Source organism: Ochlerotatus camptorhynchus, unplaced genomic scaffold (genome assembly GCF_037179485.1).
Source record: "Ochlerotatus camptorhynchus isolate MF236.1 unplaced genomic scaffold, CSIRO-AGI_Acam_v1.1 ptg000434l, whole genome shotgun sequence".
In the NCBI taxonomy this organism is placed as follows: domain Eukaryota; kingdom Metazoa; phylum Arthropoda; class Insecta; order Diptera; family Culicidae; genus Ochlerotatus; species Ochlerotatus camptorhynchus.
Genome location: NW_027040920.1, coordinates 676,520 through 695,784, shown reverse-complemented (window position 1 = coordinate 695,784; position 19,265 = coordinate 676,520). Strand labels below are relative to the sequence as shown.

General features: G+C 35.5%; 1 protein-coding gene across 5 annotated transcripts in view; it reads left to right on the top strand.

Annotated features, from left to right (window-relative positions):
* Nucleotides 1-19,265, top strand: part of vn (vein) — a 237,877-nt gene that overhangs the window by 176,448 nt on the left and 42,164 nt on the right. For 2 of the 5 annotated variants that reach the window (XM_065234626.1, XM_065234625.1), the window contains exons 5-6: nucleotides 405-524; nucleotides 6,983-7,089. In XM_065234626.1, coding sequence (XP_065090698.1) covers nucleotides 405-524; nucleotides 6,983-7,089 — 227 coding nt within the window. Of the gene's footprint in view, nucleotides 1-404; nucleotides 529-6,982; nucleotides 8,868-19,265 lie in introns of those variants that run through there. The other 3 variants (XM_065234623.1, XM_065234627.1, XM_065234624.1) reach the window with 2 other exon arrangements.

Genomic DNA, 19,265 nt, shown 5'->3' with positions numbered 1-19,265 from the left:
CGTGTTTCAGGTAGAAAAGTGCAACACTGCACCGCGTAAACACGGGTTTGTTTTCTCCATTTGATGGGTTCCACTCGAGACTTTTCATCGCCCATGTCGAAATTTCCGACCGTGGTCATAATCAAAACAAACGGCATCTCGAAAAAAAATATATATGGTGCAAATGCCCTCCAAAAGTGTGAAATGAGAAAAAGAAGGCGATATTATTAATCCTGATGAAATATGATGTGACTCAGCGCAGCAGCAGCAATAGACGAAACATTTTTCAAAGTTAGAGCACTTTTTTTTCTCACGAGCGCACACAAATACACACTTGTTGAGGCACACGACACGCGTCGGCGTATGTTGATCATAATTTTCAGTTAATTTTTTTTTTCGATCTTCCATTTAACTTGCACTTTCAGAAACGACACATTCGACGGAACCTCCGTACAATCCGCGGCCCTGTCGGGGGCCGGGCGCAGAGCACTTCTGTCTGAACGGTGGCACCTGTATACACTTCGAGGATATCCAAGAGTGGGCATGCACGTAAATATATATACATAGAAACACATTTAGAGATGATCATCTCAGTCAAATGAAGATATTTACTTTTAATTTAAAAAAAAATCATTTGATGTACATGCGCGTAGGGGAAGTGCGGGTAAGCCCAGCACCCCATCACTTTTACTAGAAAGCAGTTTTAATGGAGTTAAATAAACAAAGGTCATTTTCCAATTCATTATTTTGAATATTTCGAGTTACATTGGACTCGCAATGAACTGTCAAATGCTAAGAAAATAAACAAAATATACGTAAGCATCTACCGTGAACTGATTGGATGATTTTAAGGTTTTGACAACACTAAAGCACATTACACATAATGTAATTTTAACCTTTTATCATCATCCTTGTGTGATTATAGATAATTTTGATCAATAACACTAGTTTACAAATAAAAGTAAAACAAAAATGAACTTCAATGTTCGACCAATAATTCGTATGTAAAAACGTGCGATGAATCAAAAAATTCTTTCAAACAAAATCTCAGTAGGATAGCTTTCAAGCTACAGCTAAAAAAAGGAAGTGGAAGTTTATTTTTAGCTGTTTTTATATAATTGTCCTACTGAGATTTTCCCAAAAATACATTTTTGGATTCAGCACACGATTTTACATGGGAAATGACCATCAGCGTACAAAGTTCAAATATTCTGTAAACGAGTGTTACCAACAAAAACCAATAGTACCTTAATTGCTTTGGAAAACATGTACGCTGAAGTTTTTGAAAAAGTGTCTAGAGCATATTGTTTACGAGAAATCAATGTATAAAAAGTTACTCATGAAGAATCAATTTTTAGAAGTCACCCTGCATTCAGGACTGGTAGTGGGTATGTGACACAATAGTAGTGACTTTAGTGACTAAAATAACAAAAATAGTGTCCAAATAGTGACGTTGAAAGAAAAAAAAAAGTGACCAATAGCGACATTTTTTTTATTATAATAGTCACTTTAACGCTCTTGGGTCATTCGTGACTTGTCCGGGGGTGAGATTTGAACTCGTGACTTTTGGCATGAGAGGTATGGATGCTAACCACTACGCCAGGGTCGCCCCCAGACATGTATTGATTCAAAAGATATTGTTACAATTTATTGGTGATTACGACCCACTTCAAGACAAAAAAAAATACACTCACACCAAGGCTCTCTTCCCAAGGAACATTGCAAGTTTTATCGAAGTTTTAAAGCATTCTTCAAGTCTAAATCCTGGTCTAAAGAACACTTATAAACCCAAAATTGTTGCTTGAGATTTGATCACTCAATGAAAGCAGTGCGCTGATGTTCTGAAATCCACAAGGTTAAAGTCAAACTCAAAATTTGCTATCCTTTCTCCCTTTGTGATTGTAAAGCAGCGGAGAAGAAAAGAAATACAGGTACATTTTCACTTAGAAACTAGGTAAACTTAAGTGAAAATGTACCTGTGTTAATATATATTCGGTAAATGCGATGTTTTTCTTCAGTCGAGTATTAGTACAAGACACTGAAGAAGTCTGCGTATTGTAGACGAAATACGCGTATCTGTCAAGGATAAGCAAATAAAGTAGTGGAATTAAATGGAAAATACTAATCCTTCTCTCTCTCTATGATTTTAGCTTCAGATCGCGAATTGGTGATTAGAACGAAAAATTTACATACACAGAAAAATATTCAAGTTGTCGGACTTAGAGAAATGTTGACAATTTTAAGACAATCAATTTTAAAGATCTAGTATAAAGAATCTTCTGTACTTCTGGGACCAAGACAACTTTTCAAGAGCAAAGTCTATAAAAAATATCATTATTCTAGAACGAGGAAAATTTTCCAACATGGGATGATCACGGGCATAGAAAATGTTGCATGTGTCATGAAAATACATTTTAAGATTCCGGGATTATTTTAGAGATTTTGAACCATCATTTTTTTAATACTGTTACTTAAAAATTCGAGATATTAAAAATAAACAACTTAAGAAAATTTTAGCGACCATGAAGTTTTTTGTCGATCTTTTGAATATTAAGTTCACAGATCAACAACAATTCAAATGCTTCTAGAAAATATTTCATAGGAAAAAGATTTTTTTTTAAATCTGGGCATGGACACTTTTTATTCCAGATTACGTGTAAAAGATAGAGCTTTCTTTGCTGAGCAATGTTTGTTCTACAGATAGGACTTTTGTTTTTAACAAAAAGTCAACAATATTAAAATATTATAAAATATTTTGATATATTCAGCTAAGGTCTCAAGCTGTAATTTGATAGGATTAATTAAAGGCATATTCTTTACTCTCAATATTGGTCTTAAAAAGTGACTTTAGTGACTAAATTTGAATAAATAGTGACTTTAGTGACATTTTGATGAAAAGGGTAACTTTTAAGTGACTACCTTCAAAATAGTGACTTAGCCACTGAAAAGTGACCTGCAACCAGCCCTGTGCATTATATATTAAAAACATGTATAAATCGTGGACTATTAGAGATAGCAAATTGCTTTCTTCAGCAAAGTTGCTTCAAAAGTGTTGTGCTACAACTTTATTCAGCATTGTGGTACACTATCTTAAATCTACGAAGTATAAATAAAAGTTACTATTGAAAACTCGGTTAATTTTAGGGACCACCCCAAGTTACTTATGAACATTCACTGTCAAATGAGCAAACGACTTGGCACGAGCCCCTTCGATTTTGATGAAACTTTGAACATGTCTTCAGTATGGGAGATTATGATTTTTTCACGGAGTTAGATCAAAAGTGCCTGAGAAAAAATGCAAGTACTTTCTACATTGATTCAATGACTCACTCCGAGTGCTCGGTGGACCAGCGATTTAAGAAGCGTGTATGTAATACTAATATCCAATTGATAGAGGTTATACATACATGCGGGGCTTACTTGAAAGTGAAAGTAACTTCGGAATGGACGTGAATCTTCAGACATTCTGAAATGGGTTGCTGGATCTGCAATAGAGCTATCACCTTCTAACTCCCGGACTAAAGCTGTCTACAATTACTTTAAATGCGCATGGAACCGAAAAATTACCCAAAATTAAGTTCTTTTCACTCATCTCCCATGTTCCGTTTAATAAACTAATTTTCAGTGAATCGCTTAAAGTAGTTAACATTTGACTACCGCAAAAATAGTTGCTTACTCGACAGTATTTTCTACCCAAAATTAAGTTCAATATCGCATATACTCGCTAGTAGCTAATTGAACGATAGTCATGAGAAAATCGAATCTCTCGTTCCATTTTTGACAGCAACAAAAAGTGAGAGAGGGATGCAAAACTCAAAATTACCCAAAATTAAGTAAACAGAACTTAAATTTTAGGGTATTTATTTTTTCTCTGTGCAGCATAGACTTGTCTGACGTTTGTGAAATGCGCAAGTTTTAGTGCAGAACTTAGGGTAAATTATAAGTATTAGTGCAAGAAAACCTTTGAATTCACCCAAAGTTCTGCACTAATACTTGTGCAATTCATAAACGTCAGAGAAGTCTATTGTAGAGAGAGTTCTTCCATATTAACAATGCCAGCCAGTGGGGGGTAGAAGGAATACACACACACAAGACTAATTTTTGAAAAGGGCTTATGTGTTTCCACATATGAAGATTTCAAAAAAATTCTAACTCTAAATCCGTTTATTGTATCAAAATTGTGTCTGACAATCTGTTAAATTGAACACTTTATTAATTTTCAATAGGTCACTACTAAAAATTACACAAATGTCCAACTGTTGCAATAGTGATCAAAATTATCACCGATTGCCTGTAAACAGCGCTTTCCCTAACACAGATTTCAAAATCGAATTCCATCCGGTCTCCCTGCACGGTGCTCATTCAATCACCGGTCGGTCCTCAGCAGCAGCAGCAGTGCTTTCGGCGCGTGGCGTTGAACATTGTACACAACGAAAGGCTGCCCGCAAGCAGTGAGCTGCAGCCCACATGAGCGTCCATTCACCAAAGAAGGAGGAAGAAGCCTTACCGCTACTGATCGGGATCCATCTTCGTGAGTCGCTGTGGGCCTTCTATGCAAAGCGCGTCACCCTCGCTCCAAACAACATACAGCTCGCCAGCCTTATCCGTGTTAAACATCCTAATAGCTCAGCATTACTCAACCATCACGACAAAACGGTCCTTTTCAGGACCACCATAAATTTGATAAAAAGTATTTTTTGGACATTTGTCAAGATCATCATTTCGATGTCAGATCTCATATTCTTAAATCTGACATACCATGTATTTTTAAGGCAACATTGGGGGAGCAACCGCAGAATCCAAAGTCGGTCGCGGCATGAAAACAGTCTGATTTTGATCCAGAGATGATGGATTTTAATTCTTAACACACATGAGCTGCAGTATGGCGAGCAGCGATGAAGGTGACCCGTGCGCAGTATGGCCGAACTAGAGTTGCGGAGAGAGTGGCGGCTGGACGGAAGGCTTCTTATTTAATACGTCCGTAGTCGTGCTTTCCCGGGAGATTCGCCCCTCAGAGAAAAGAGGGCCAACTTACCGCCGCACGGCTTCGCGTACTAAGCTTCCGCTATGACCGCCCGGGATGGAATGAAACCCACCCTTCTCCTTGGATTGAATCCGGACCGTAGTACACTCTTGGCTACGCACTCAAACGCTCTCGGAAAGAATGGTCCACAAGGGGTTGTAGCGGAAAAGGGACCTCGTCGACGGTTGATTTGCGACCGTCGGAAAAGTTTCGCTCCGTGGAATAGCAAACTTCACTCAGCCCGTACAAAAAAAGGGCAAAGCGCTGGAAATCCAACGCGAACTCACATTAATTAAATAATTACAATATAAAATTAAATCAATTATTACCTTTTTTGTACAAAATTCACTGAAACAAAACGAACAGACTACTCGGAATTTAAAACTACCTTAGCTACACTGTACAAAGAAGGGAAACGTCTTAGTAAAACTTGTGAAAATAAAACCCACTCACTAAAGTTTAACTACCTTTTAAGGCAATTCTAAATGCACAAACGACTTTTAACGAGAACTTAATTCGCGCACTTCTGTTCACCAGCCGATTCAAAAGCGAAATGGCCGAGTCAGAGTACCTTTCGCGGGGAAGAAAGTTCCTAACGACATTCTTCTTTAGAAATTAAGGTTGTCTTTTGAAAAACGATTCTTTTATTCAAAAATTGCGCCAAACTAATCGAATGGCGAAGTATTTCATGGCGCCTTCCGAAAGCATGTGCAATAAAAGCTACTATCTATAAAGATGAGCTTTTTATAGCAAAAGGTTTATCCAGGACACCTAACCATAAATAACGCGTAACTTCGAAATATTTCACTACTGAATGATATCTAAATGAAAATTTAAATAATGAAATGAATTTTATTTTAAATTTAGTTGAACTTAATCGATAAAATATTTACAGAAAGAAAAAAAAAACAAAAAACCGCACAGCGTTACAATATTCATTGGTGTACATAAAAATTCCCAAGTAACCAAAAGTTCCGCATTTAACGATTAAAATCACTTCCAAGTTCCGTAAAGTTCAAATAAAGTTCCGACCGAACCTTTCAAGTTCCATAAAGTTCGAATAAAGTCCCGACAGAACTTTCAAGTTCCATAAAATTCAGATAAAGTTCCGACAGAACTTTCAAGTTCCATAAAGTTCAAATAATGTACTGACAGAACTTTCAAGTTCCATATAGCTCAAATAAATTTCTAACAGAAACTTCCGGATGGTGGTTTGGACTGCTCCAATACTTACTTCCTCCATTTTCGTCAACTTTCTTACTGATAAGTTGGGAATAGTGCACCATTTGTGCACGATCTGTTTGCGCTTTTCCGGGGAAATGCCTCGCATTTTGATTTTTTTTTTTTTTTTAATTCTTTATTTAAGAGATTTTTAGCCTTAGGCTAGTTCATCTCTAGCTCGCATTTTGATGATTTTGTAAAAAAAAATGCACTTTTTGCACACAAACTTTTTGAGCAATAAGTAAACAACACACATCGATGAACTTCATCCAGGTAGAAATGGTGGCAAGTTGAAAATGTGCTTATACTTTCTAGGGCACCTAAGGTTTTTTATCGCCTGTATTATTTAATAATTATTAATATCAAGATTTATTTATTTATTTCATTTATTTATTTCGTCAACCAACGTAGACTAGTACAACTTTCTTGTCTTTTCTTTTATGAGTTGTTATTTATTATGGAATAAAAATATTGCTTTAGTTTATGCCGAACATATAAGTAGCAAGGAACTGAGCATTTGCGACTCTACACCTCAATTGTTAGCCGTTCATAATTTGAGCTGGTGAAAATTCCTTTCCAGGAAGCACTCCTTATAAAACAATCATCTTTATTTTCTATTCCTTTCGAAACGGATTTCCCATGTACAAGCCAAAATGTATGGGAAATTCGCTTCGAACGGAATACAGAATCGGGCTGAATAGCGTATTCTCCAATCGACTTGTCAATTCCAATATTCTAATCTACTCTATTCCATTCCAGGTGTCCCAAGGGTTTCTCGGGCAACAAGTGCGAAAACAAAGTCATCGACTATCACCCAACGACGTCCAGCAAGCATCAGGACTGCTCGTACGGTTACGGATATGGAGGTTACTATTGCTAAAATAGGCTTTATAACACCAATTGTTGAATTAACATATTAGAGACGAGAAGCAAAAGAAACCCCTTTCCCATTCACTCCCGACCCCAACCGATCCCGACACCGCCCCCACCCCGAATTCCAAAACGTCCAAATTAGTTTTGTTTCATTTCGTTTGAACCAATCGAACCCAATTCACCGGGCCCAAAACGACACGCAAGTATTTCTTAGTCAATTGAGTGTGCTGCAATCTTTAGAGAATACGAAAGCACAAATTCACGGCACACGTTAAATTAGTAGGTATCGGCGCAGTCGCTTGATGTGACTGCCCCGGCGCGAATTTCGTTTTTCTTTTTCTTTTTTCTTTTATCGTTTAGAAACCGAATGCCAAAAATTAGCTTTAGTCAACTTTGTTTCAACGACCGTGCTAAGGAAGAAAAGTATCTAATAGCATCCTTTTTCAACTTGTAAATAATGGAGAACGAGTCATGTTTTCTTGTATATTATTTGAAAAAGATTCTTTTCTTTTTATAATTATGAATTTATAGTACAAATTTGTGTATAATGTGTAAAAATACTATTTATTACTGATTAATGCTAAAAAATTTACTATACCGTAAGCCAAATATTTATAGCTCGAAGAAAACATTCCAAATCATGGATAAATCAATTCAGCTAACAGGATACAAAATGATTTGATGATCAAACCGTTCGACCAAACAACCGATACTCACTCTTTACTCACTTAAACACTAGGCTTAGTAGACCAACGAATTCTTAGCAAAATTTATTCCGTTTAGTACACGTCAAAAAATTACCCACATTTCACACGAAACCCGTTAAACCTGAAGCAAATATCTTACTTTAACAATTGGTGTTATATGTTTCGCCCAATCGTTTATGCTCTCTACAACACACTTCAAGCAGGCGTTCCTAAACTCTAGTACCGATCTCTCTCTCCCTCTATCACACCCGGTAGTAGATGAACAAATCAAACGAAACGACTATCCCCTATATTGTCCTTCCAACAATTCCCTTCCCCTACCGTTCACCACCAAAAACGATCCATTTTGACCGATTTGATTTAGCGACACAACAGGAACCCAACAGCGCTACGCTTCCCCTCACCGAATGGCAGATCTATTTGTACTTTTTTTTTTTTTTTTATTCCGCAATTCCCTTTTTAATGATACCAACGCAATTTTCGTTCCAAATTCAAGCAAAAAAGTGCAAATATCCCATTTTCTTCAACACCTAACTACTGAAGCAACCCCTGGGTGGTGTTTGGTGCAATACGCTTATCCTACTTTCCCAAAAAAAGGCAACCTGCACACGCGAAATCCGCATTTAAACAGATCGAAGCGAGAAAACGATAAACCAGCAGAGAGGTAGGAACATTGCACAAATGAGCGTACTTTTAACTTTTTGCCTAGGGTGTCGGTAGCTTTCATCTTTTCTCGCTAGAAATTTGCGATCTGGCTCTTTCTAAACCACATTCACTACCACTACTACAAAACTGATCCACCAACACCACCACAACAACAACAACACAATTGATGACGGTTTAAATGATTGTTACCACATTTTCTGTAGGAGATAATTACAACTAAAAAAAAATCACGCAAAATACGGCCATATTCGAATTCCGCAAGGAAGCAAAAAAGTAAGCAAATTGATAAACTAGAGCCAAAAAAAATAACGTTGTAAAATTGTGTACATAATGACCTCTAGGCGGTTAAAAATTGTAAGTATTACTACACACTGCTGTCAATTTATTTGATGTTGAAATCTATCTAGACCTGCAGCCATACCAACAACGACGGGCAAACTTCCTTTTTAAATCCGGGCTGGATTGCAACCAAAACTAAACTAAAAAAAAAAAATTCGAGAAAAATCAATTATAGTGAAGTTTGCTCAAGTTTTTATCATCACTGTATAGACTATTTGTAAACAAATTTTGTTATTTGGAGCGTAAAGAAAACTAATTTATTTCAATGTGTCAAACATCGATGGAGTAAGGATAGAAACGTAAAATGTAAAAAATGAAGAATTACGTCACATCATGTCGATGACAGCCTACGAATTACGAAGCTCTGTTGCCTTGAAGATTAATAAAAGCAATAAAGTATAAAAGAATTCCTGTGTGTTCATCTGTCTGTACATGCCTGATTTGCCAAATAACCATTACCAGAGAGCGATTGTAGGAGGTCGTTATCAATATAAACTAAAAACTGTCTATGCTAACACTAGAATTCATTGACCTCGACATATCTACATTTAAAAAAAAAATGAAAGTTCATCTGTTTGAAAATACAACTGGAAACGTATCCAACCACAACTCTGCACTTAACACCGGACAACACACATCACCAAGGAATCAAAAATATATCCAAATGACAAAATGACAAGCGATCAACGAAACAAATGATAACGCTATGTCAGAAGTGGAAAGCAATAATGATATAATCTTCTTCCTTCTTGTTCATGATAAGCAGCCCGTGCGACCTATCAACCTATGTCCTCATCCGTGTATATTGCAATAAAGCAGGCAAGCAATATATCATTATCCTTCTACCACTCCGATCGAGCTATGTTACAGAGCGAGTTTGTCATGGGAGTCGTAACAACAGTTTTGTGTGTATCTTTGGTTGCTTTAGATTCGCTGCCATCACACATGCTGTAGACCAAAATTTTCCTTAGACGAAAAGATCGTCCAGCTACAGCGGGAGTCGATCCCTCACTATGTGGCACACTCACTATGTGCTTAAGCAACTGGTGACCTCATTAACCGTATAGCCAGGGAATCCACATCAGTTATTTATCGAATGCGCTAAAACGGGTAAAACAGAGCTGTGCTTTACCTCTGAAGTGTGCTTATAAACTTGCCAAATCTACCCATTACACGTTACGAATTTCCCAATAACTAATGCATACCAAATTCATTCAATTACAACAAATACCGTGTAATGGGGTGAAGTTCATCATTGTAGTGATGTTCATCACTACACCGTTCAATGTTCGTTTCTCAGCTATTCTTTTTCATCACATTGTAGTAAGGTCTGTATCCACAATAATCCGGACACATCAAAACTTAAGTAAAACACAAATTTCGCATTATAATTCAATTGTAGTTGTTTCTTTCAGATTCATATGATATGATTTAATAATTAAGTCAAAACATAAAGCCCGATTCAAAGTAAATTTGGACGCATTCAAGTGATCATAACTCAAGAATTAAACAACATACACGGTTGATCAAAACGTCAAACAAAAGGGTATTCATTCAGCTTTCAAACGATATAAAACAAGTTATTACATTTCACCGTTTCGAACGAACTGTCTCACTTTACTTGTGATCGATGCCATCATGATCTGCACAGTCGCTGGTGGCACTGTACCGGCGAACTTATTCCACTTTAAACGCATTTGTTGTGAATTTGTCACTTCTTTACCGCATCCTCGAAGTTTTCGCTTGATAATTGCCCAATATTTTTCGATCGGTCTGAACTCAGGACAATTCGGAGGATTAATCTCTTTGGCGACGAAATTAACATTGTTTGCAGCATACCATTCTAGTACCTCCTTAGAGTAGTGGTTAGATCCGGCCAAAACATAACGTTGGTCTTGTGTTGCCGAATGAAGGGTAAAATCCGCTTTTTCAGACTCTCTTTAATGTAAACCTTCGACGTCATTGTGTGAGATGTGATGAAAACCTTGGTTTTACGGCCACAACTGCAGATTCCTTGCCAAATCATTAGTTTCCGAGCAAACTTATGAGCAAAAACAAATTTATACCTGGAAGGGACATCCCCACGACCAGTTGCCAGGTAAAATTTTCGTCCAAGGATTTGTTTATAATCCATTTTGACATATGTTTCGTTATCCATTAAAATACAGCCATCAAATTTCGTCAAAACTCGTTCGTATAGTAATCGTGATCGCTTTTTGGCCACTAAATTTTGTTTAAGGGAGCGATTCGGATGTTTACTGGCACAAAAAGACTTATATCCTTCTCTTGAAAAGATGTTTGGCACGGTGGAAAAGTTGGAATCATATTGTTTTGCCAAATCACGTATAGAGACACCTGGGTTGCTTTTCACGTACCTCAACACCTTTCTCCTCAGATCTTTGTCCCTAATGCCACTTTTATGATCACACTCAGAGCATCCTTGTAACGTTTGATTACAAGACTCACCGTTGACTTTGGGAATTTTAGTGCTTTTACTATTTTTGAGGTAGACCACGAAGGGTTCTCTAGATGTTTGTGCACAATTAATTTTCTTTTCTCAAGTTCCATGATCCGTAATTTCGGGATGCGTCGATCAATCGAGAAAAGATTTTCTCCAATTTCTTCGTCAATGAAACATCAACAAATGCCACGTCAATCTATCCAGCGGGACAAACTTAATGAATTTCAAAGTTGATACGTGTTTTGGAATGTACCAATAGCGTACCATAGCGTACCTTCAAGGATTTTGAACGTACCTCAAAGCTTCTTGGAAAACCCGTGTCCCGCTGGATAGACATACGATTTCAGCAATGACCAAGTCGATCGACCAGATTTCTACGGAAATGTGACGTACCAAATGCGTACTTTACGAATCTGTAATTAATTTTTAACGTACCTCTTAATTTCACTTAAATGCTTATACAAAACTTTTTAAATCGCTTTATATATGAATTCTGACCACGGAATTGGATTTCTTGGAAAATTTTAGCCCGATTTCATATAAAAAACATTATACTTAAGTGCAGTCTAGCCTATTTGAGGACCAAAAACAGTTTTTTTTTATTTGCAACCCTTAAAAATATACTAATTTCGAACAAAACCGTTACTTTCATCAATAATTATGGAGACGCACGGTGCTGCTTGGAAAACTCCATCATAAGAATGCCTTGATAACTTTCTGATCGGTCATGACCAACGTACCTAGCTGAAATTCACTTTCTGATAGAATTTACCAGTGATTTAAATAAAAATTAATATTATTTTAAAAATTCCATGTTTTTGACAACACATTAGAGAAAACCTGATCAAATGATCAGATATCTATCAGAAATTATTCCTGAATATCCTTGGAACACTTTCTGATCGATCATGACCAACGTACCTAACTGGAATTCACTTTCTGATAGAATTTACTAGTGATTTAAATAAAAATTAATATTATTTTAAAAATTCCATGTTTTTGATAACACATTAGAGAAAACCTGATCAAATGATCAGATATCTATCAGAAATTATTCCTGAATATCCCTGGAACACTTTCTGATCGATCAAGACCAACGTACCTAACTGGAATTCACTTCCTGATAGAATTTACCAGTGATTTAAATAAAAATTAATATTATTTTAAAAATTCCATGTTTTTGATACCACATTAGAGAAAACCTGATCAAATGATCAGTTATCTATCAGAAATTATTCCTGAATATCCCTGGAACACTTTCTGATCGATCATGACCAACGTACCTAACTGGAATTCACTTTCTGATAGAATTTACCAGTGATTTAAATAAAAATTAATATTATTTTAAAAATTCCATGTTTTTGATACCACATTAGAGAAAACCTGATCAAATGATCAGATATCTATCAGAAATTATTCCTGAATATCCCTGGAACACTTTCTGATCGATCATGACCAACGTACCTAACTGGAATTCACTTCCTGATAGAATTTACCAGTGATTTAAATAAAAATTAATATTATTTTAAAAATTCCATGTTTTTGATACCACATTAGAGAAAACCTGATCAAATGATCAGATATCTATCAGAAGTTATTCCTGAATATCCCTGGAACACTTTCTGATCGATCATGACCAACGTACCTAACTGGAATTCACTTTCTGATAGAATTTACCAGTGATTTAAATAAAAATTAATATTATTTTAAAAATTCCATGTTTTTGATACCACATTAGAGAAAACCTGATCAAATGATCAGATATCTATCAGAAATTATTCCTGAATATCCCTGGAACACTTTCTGATCGATCATGACCAACGTACCTAACTGGAATTCACTTCCTGATAGAATTTGCCAGTAATTTAAATAAAATTAATATTATTTTAATAATCCCATGTTTTTGATACCACATTAGAGAAAACCTGATCAAATGATCAGATATCTATCAGAAATTATTCCTGAATATCCCTGGAACACTTTCTGATCGATCATGACCAACGTACCTAACTGGAATTCACTTCCTGATAGAATTTACCAGTGATTTAAATAAAAATTAATATTATTTTAATAATCCCATGTTTTTGATACCACATTAGAGAAAACCTGATCAAATGATCAGATATCTATCAGAAATTATTCCTGAATATCCCTGGAACACTTTCTGATCGATCATGACCAACGTACCTAACTGGAATTCACTTTCTGATAGAATTTACCAGTGATTTAAATAAAAATTAATATTATTTTAAAAATTCCATGTTTTTGATACCACATTAGAGAAAACCTGATCAAATGATCAGATATCTATCAGAAATTATCTATCAGAAATTACGTAGACAGTTTAAAATCCTTCAAAAACTGTCTTCTTAGTCGATGGAAAGTATCTCAGTATTTTTTTTGTTATGTATAATATGAATAGTTAATTTTTTAAATTATCTAGCAACACTTCTTTTTCAATTTTCACACGAGAGTGAACATCGTGAACATATGTTCATCTATGTATCGAAGCTATTCCTTTGGGAGAGAAGGAGAGTGGGTTACTCTTTTCATTCCCGCGTTTTTCAATGAATTTGTCATTGCATTTCAAGTAGTGCTGCAAGGTGGTATTGTGAAATTGTTCGCGATTTGAAATTGCTGTCTCAGTGACGGAAATTGTAAATTTCTACAGAGTGAATCGGACGTAGTTGGTAGGAGTAAATCGGAGTCGGGTAGGAGAATTGTTCAAAACGAATCAGCGGAGTTACGTGGGAGTATAAAGCAGATTTGTCTCAGTGACGGAAATTGTAAATTTCTACAGATCTAGTGAATCGGACGTAGTTGGTAGGAGTAAATCGGAGTCGGGTAGGAGAATTGTTCAAAACGAATCAGCGGAGTTACGTGGGAGCATAGAACAGATTCAGTTTTCAAGTGTAATTTTATTTTTTTTTTGGTTGTGTAAAGAGCTATTTTGAAAAAAAAATCAGCATAAAAGGTGTGCGTTCTCCAACTAACAAGGTAATATATTTTTTTATATTTTGCATATTTTGACATTGTGAAAATGGGATTTGATTGGGCCTCGGCATACGAGCATTTTGTCAATTGTAAAGATATTCTATTGAGGAAGAATGGAACAATTGCAAGCCTATCGAATGACGATGGTTTGGAAACGTACAGTCTATTGGCTGAGTCGTTAAATAGTTGGTACTTTTTGGAAGGGGATGATAGGCTCTCCCCGAAAGTTGTTTATTTGGCCTTTAAACGGCATTTGCCAAAAATTTTCCCTGATTTTATGTACAATGCTCCAATCCCTGATCACACATCTACTGATAGCGAGGACGATGACGTTCCGTCAACTATACTCACAGTTCCTATAGATGAACATTTTTTGAAGCCAACCGTAAGCTATCATACACAGCGTGTCAAACTTAGGCTTTCTCACGGGTGGAGTACTCAACTGTCTAAGATTGTGGCTAAGGCAGTTGATGCAAAGGAATGTGTTTTCACATTCAAGTCGCACGAGTTTGTTGATGGGGAGTTGTCTACAACTGCACACTGCAATGAATGTGGAGCTCAGGCGAAAATTATTGGAAATTCTGAAGCAAAAGCTTTGGACATCAAATTTTTTACCGGATTGCCTTCTAAACACATGAAAAAGCGCAGAATTTTTGGAGAAGAACGAAGAAGCTTGGCAGCTAAAGCCAAATTTCAATCGTCTATAAATGTAAGAAATGATATAATCGAAGAAGAGTTTGAACCAGATGAAGATGTTAATGTAAATATGCTTCCAACTCTCAAGAAAATTTCCCAAATACGGCATGAAGATGTGAAAAGGGAATATTTGCACCCCGATGTTTTCCAAGCGTTGGATATTTTCAATGCTTCAAACGATACAAGGTATCGAGATTGCCTCAAATTGGTCAGCAGAAAACCATTTGTCGTAGAATTTTGGCTTCCGATTCAAACAGAGTTGTATAAAGTTTTTTCGAAAACAGGAAGGAAAGTTCTTTCTATTGATGCGACTGGTTCCATCGTAAGAGCTCCTCTGAAGGATATGGATGATACCTATCCAACAGTTTACATTTATAATATTGTCATATGGAAACAAGGCCTAGGAAGCATCCCAGTTGGTCACTTTATTTCATCTAGGCATTCGGCTCTTGAAATTTCGTATTGTCTCGGTGTGTGGTCAAATGATTTTGCTGCACCAGAAGAAGTTGTAGTAGACTTTTCACTGGCATTAATTTCAGCAGTTGTTGAGCGCTTTACGGAGTTTAAAACGCGCTCAGAGTACCAAGAGGCATGCTTTAAATTATGTACAGGAGACAGTGACCGTCTGCCACAAAGTTTTATACGCATAGATGTTGCTCATTTCGTCGCAATTTTACACAGAAATAAACATTTGAAGAAACTTGATCCTCGGAGCAGGAAATTTTTCCTTAATGTATTTGGAGTTCTAATTAATACCCAGGATTATTACACAGCTATTGATATAATAACATGCATGTTTTCATTGGCCTCCAGTCCATTTATATCAAAAGATTCTGGTATTCTGAAAATGAAAGAACTTCTCATAACATCCATCAAGACACACGATGTAGAGAAGCATTTTGATTATTCAGCTTCAGATTCAAATTCAAACTCTGCAACAGAAGACCAAATGGATTTTGATGAAGACCCCAAACGAAACTCGTTTTTTGAAACTATCTTTGCCAATATTTTGATCGACGAAACTGGAGATGAAAATTTGTACTTCGCACCAAATTGTATTCATGAGTTCAAAAGAATCCTCTCGTCACTTCCGATGTGGTCAGGTATAATGGTCAAAGCGTTCGGCTCATCTCAGCTCAATGCATCTTCCGCTTTTGTCGAGAATTCGTTTAAAGAAATGAAGCATAATATTTTTCAAGGAAAAAAAAACCTACGTGCAGACTATTTCGTCCAAAAATATTGCACATCGTTGTCGTCATCCTTGCGGTATTGGAAAGCTTCAAACATAGAATCATGTAACGAATCCAACGAGTCACATGTGTATTTGCCAAACAAAAACGACGACAACGATTTAAATCGTGATTTGAATGACACTCCAATTAAAAGCACCGAAACCAAAAACATCCTTAAAAGATCAGGCTCTCCATTATCCCAGTATCAAAGCGATATGAGTTCAATTGAAAATTGGATGGGAAAAGCAGAAAAGGATGAAAAAAGGCGTAGGAGAAGTGCTTATAGCATTCTGGAACCTCAAAACTTTTATGAAGGTCATAAAACTCCTACTGCCTTACCATTTTTAACTAACGGAGCAAAAACCAATCATGGACAGAGTGTCATAATCACAACAAACACATGTGCATTTGACTCACTCTTGCAAACTTTCATTGCATTGCTTGTGGATTATGAAATTGAGATTGACGATGAGCTCAATTTAGCTGTTACCAATTTTCTGATCGATGTTTCGACAAAAGGGTTCAAAGTATTGGCGAAGAAAAGGAGAAATGAAGCTCTTCTTGGACTTTTCGAACATGACGTTCAGAAGCATAACTTCTTGTTACAAATATCATGCGAAACGAACGTCTGTCACTTGGCGCAGAAAATTAAAACTAACCCATCTGTATCTCTTCAGTTCAGCTGTCATGTCAATAAAACAATGGATTTGAAGTTTCTACCATTTAACATCGAAATTTTTGATGATGATAACAACTTAAACTGTTTGAGTAATTTCATAGATATTCCTGATAAAGTTTGTGATACATGTGATCAGCTGATGGAACCCAAAGTTTCAATTGGAAAGATTGTTTTCGTTGACTGTCAAAAGAAAGATTCTTGTGTCAACTATTCAAATTTCACCATTAATAACATTCAACAACAAATTGATGCATATGGGTAATCATTTTCATTGCAAGCCATTATTCATTTCTTACCACCAACTCGCAGTAATGGGATTGGACATTATATCGCTTTAATTAAAAGACCGAACCTAAAATGGGAAGCGTATGACGATCTTTTGAAAAAATATGGCAAACCCCCAAAATTTGTTAATCCCGTTCTTTTGATTTACATCAAAAACTTTCCAACAAGTCAGGGAACAGAAGATGCATGATTTGAGTTTTGTTTTATTTTTTTAATAGCTCTTTGCACATTGGTTGAATTATATTAGATTTTGTTGAATAATTGCACAATAATAAGAGAGAATTCAAAATATCAGTTAGAAATCAGCAATACAATTTTACAGTCCTTTCTTGAAATGCAATTTCCTTGAATGAATATTTTTTGCAGTTCACTCGAATCTTTTAATGCGCGGTTTGTATTCATAAATTTAATTGTTTTTTCTTTTAATTTTCAATTTAATTTTCTTTTTTTTTCTTGATTGTTCTACCCCAGTTGCATAAACTTTTATTACATGTAAAGATCGTGGGAGTGCAAAAACTCACTGTATTTAAAAAGATTTAAGAGTATTTTTTCAGCTTATGATAAATGTTTCTGCTGTACTTAAAAGTATTTTCAAGTGAATATTCCTTAAATTAAACAAATCAATTGCGTAAATTTAGAATTCTCTTTAAGCAACTACTGTTTTTGGTTATTTTAAAATCAACACTAATAAGTTTTCAAAAAGAGTATAGGAATTTTGCAAAAAAATATTCATTCGAAATTTTCCCTCCAATATCCTCTTTTCCTTTCATCCACTACCGAAGAACTAAATTAAATCACCATTAAAATCCATTTTAAATTAATTAAGAGATATTTGAACATTTTACATTATAAAACGATTTTATAATCTACGCAGAATTTATTTACCTAAATGGACCACTTCATCAAACTTTTTGCCAATTCGCATGCCTTATTAATATTTAAAAAAATCACTCCTTCGTTCCAATTTGCAATAGGCATTTTATTTTGATTCACATTTCACCTACATACCCACACTTTCCGCATTCTCATCCTCATTCCTAGACCCATTCCAATATCCATCCCCATCCCCATCCTGGTTCACAGCAAACACTGTTTTTGTTTTTTTTTTTATAAAAATTGCATTTTCCTATGGAAAAAAAAACATTATCACTGCTATATCTAATAAAAAAAACACACCCAAAAAACTAAAATCTGTAGTGCTAAATGGTAATGATGTGAAAAACAAAACAGTATAATGTGACTGCCTAGCTTCGGGCAACCAGGCGGGTCCATAGGTTGCGGATAATGGTAAGGCCTTCGTATGTGGAGGTTAGTTGCGAATACAAAGAATAAGCAACCCCGGACAGGAAGCAAAACAAACATTTATTGCAAACTAAATCATTCAATACAAGAAAATGTTTCTTGTCATTTAATGGTTTTCAGAAATAAGAATTAATTAATTCTGACGTCTTACTTTCATTTCGCAAGGTCTTCTCCAACCAACATGAAGGTGTAATGGAAATAATTTATTAGTTTAAGTTTGAAATAATTCAGTGAATAAATCTTCCTTCGATAAAATGGTATAATTGCAAATATATGATGAACGTTCGATGCAATGAAATAATTAAAAATATAATAATTTTTAATTTAAATCACTGGTAAATTCTATCAGAAAGTGAATTCCAGTTAGGTACGTTGGTCATGATCGATCAGAAAGTATTCCAGGGATATTCAGGAATAATTTCTGATAGATATCTGATCATTTGATCAGGTTTTCTCTAATGTGTTATCGAAAACATGGAATTTTTAAAATAATATTAATTTTTATTTAAATCACTGGTAAATTCTATCAGAAAGTGAATTCCAGTTAGGTACGTTGGTCTTGATCGATCAGAAAGTGTTCCAGGGATATACAGGAATAATTTCTGATAGATATCTGATCATTTGATCAGGTTTTCTCTAATGTGGTATCAAAAACATGGAATTTTTAAAATAATATTAATTTTTATTTAAATCACTGGTAAACTCTATCAGAAAGTGAATTCCAGTTAGGTAAGTTGGTCATGATCGATCAGAAAGTGTTCCAGGGATATACAGGAATAATTTCTGATAGATATCTGATCATTTGATC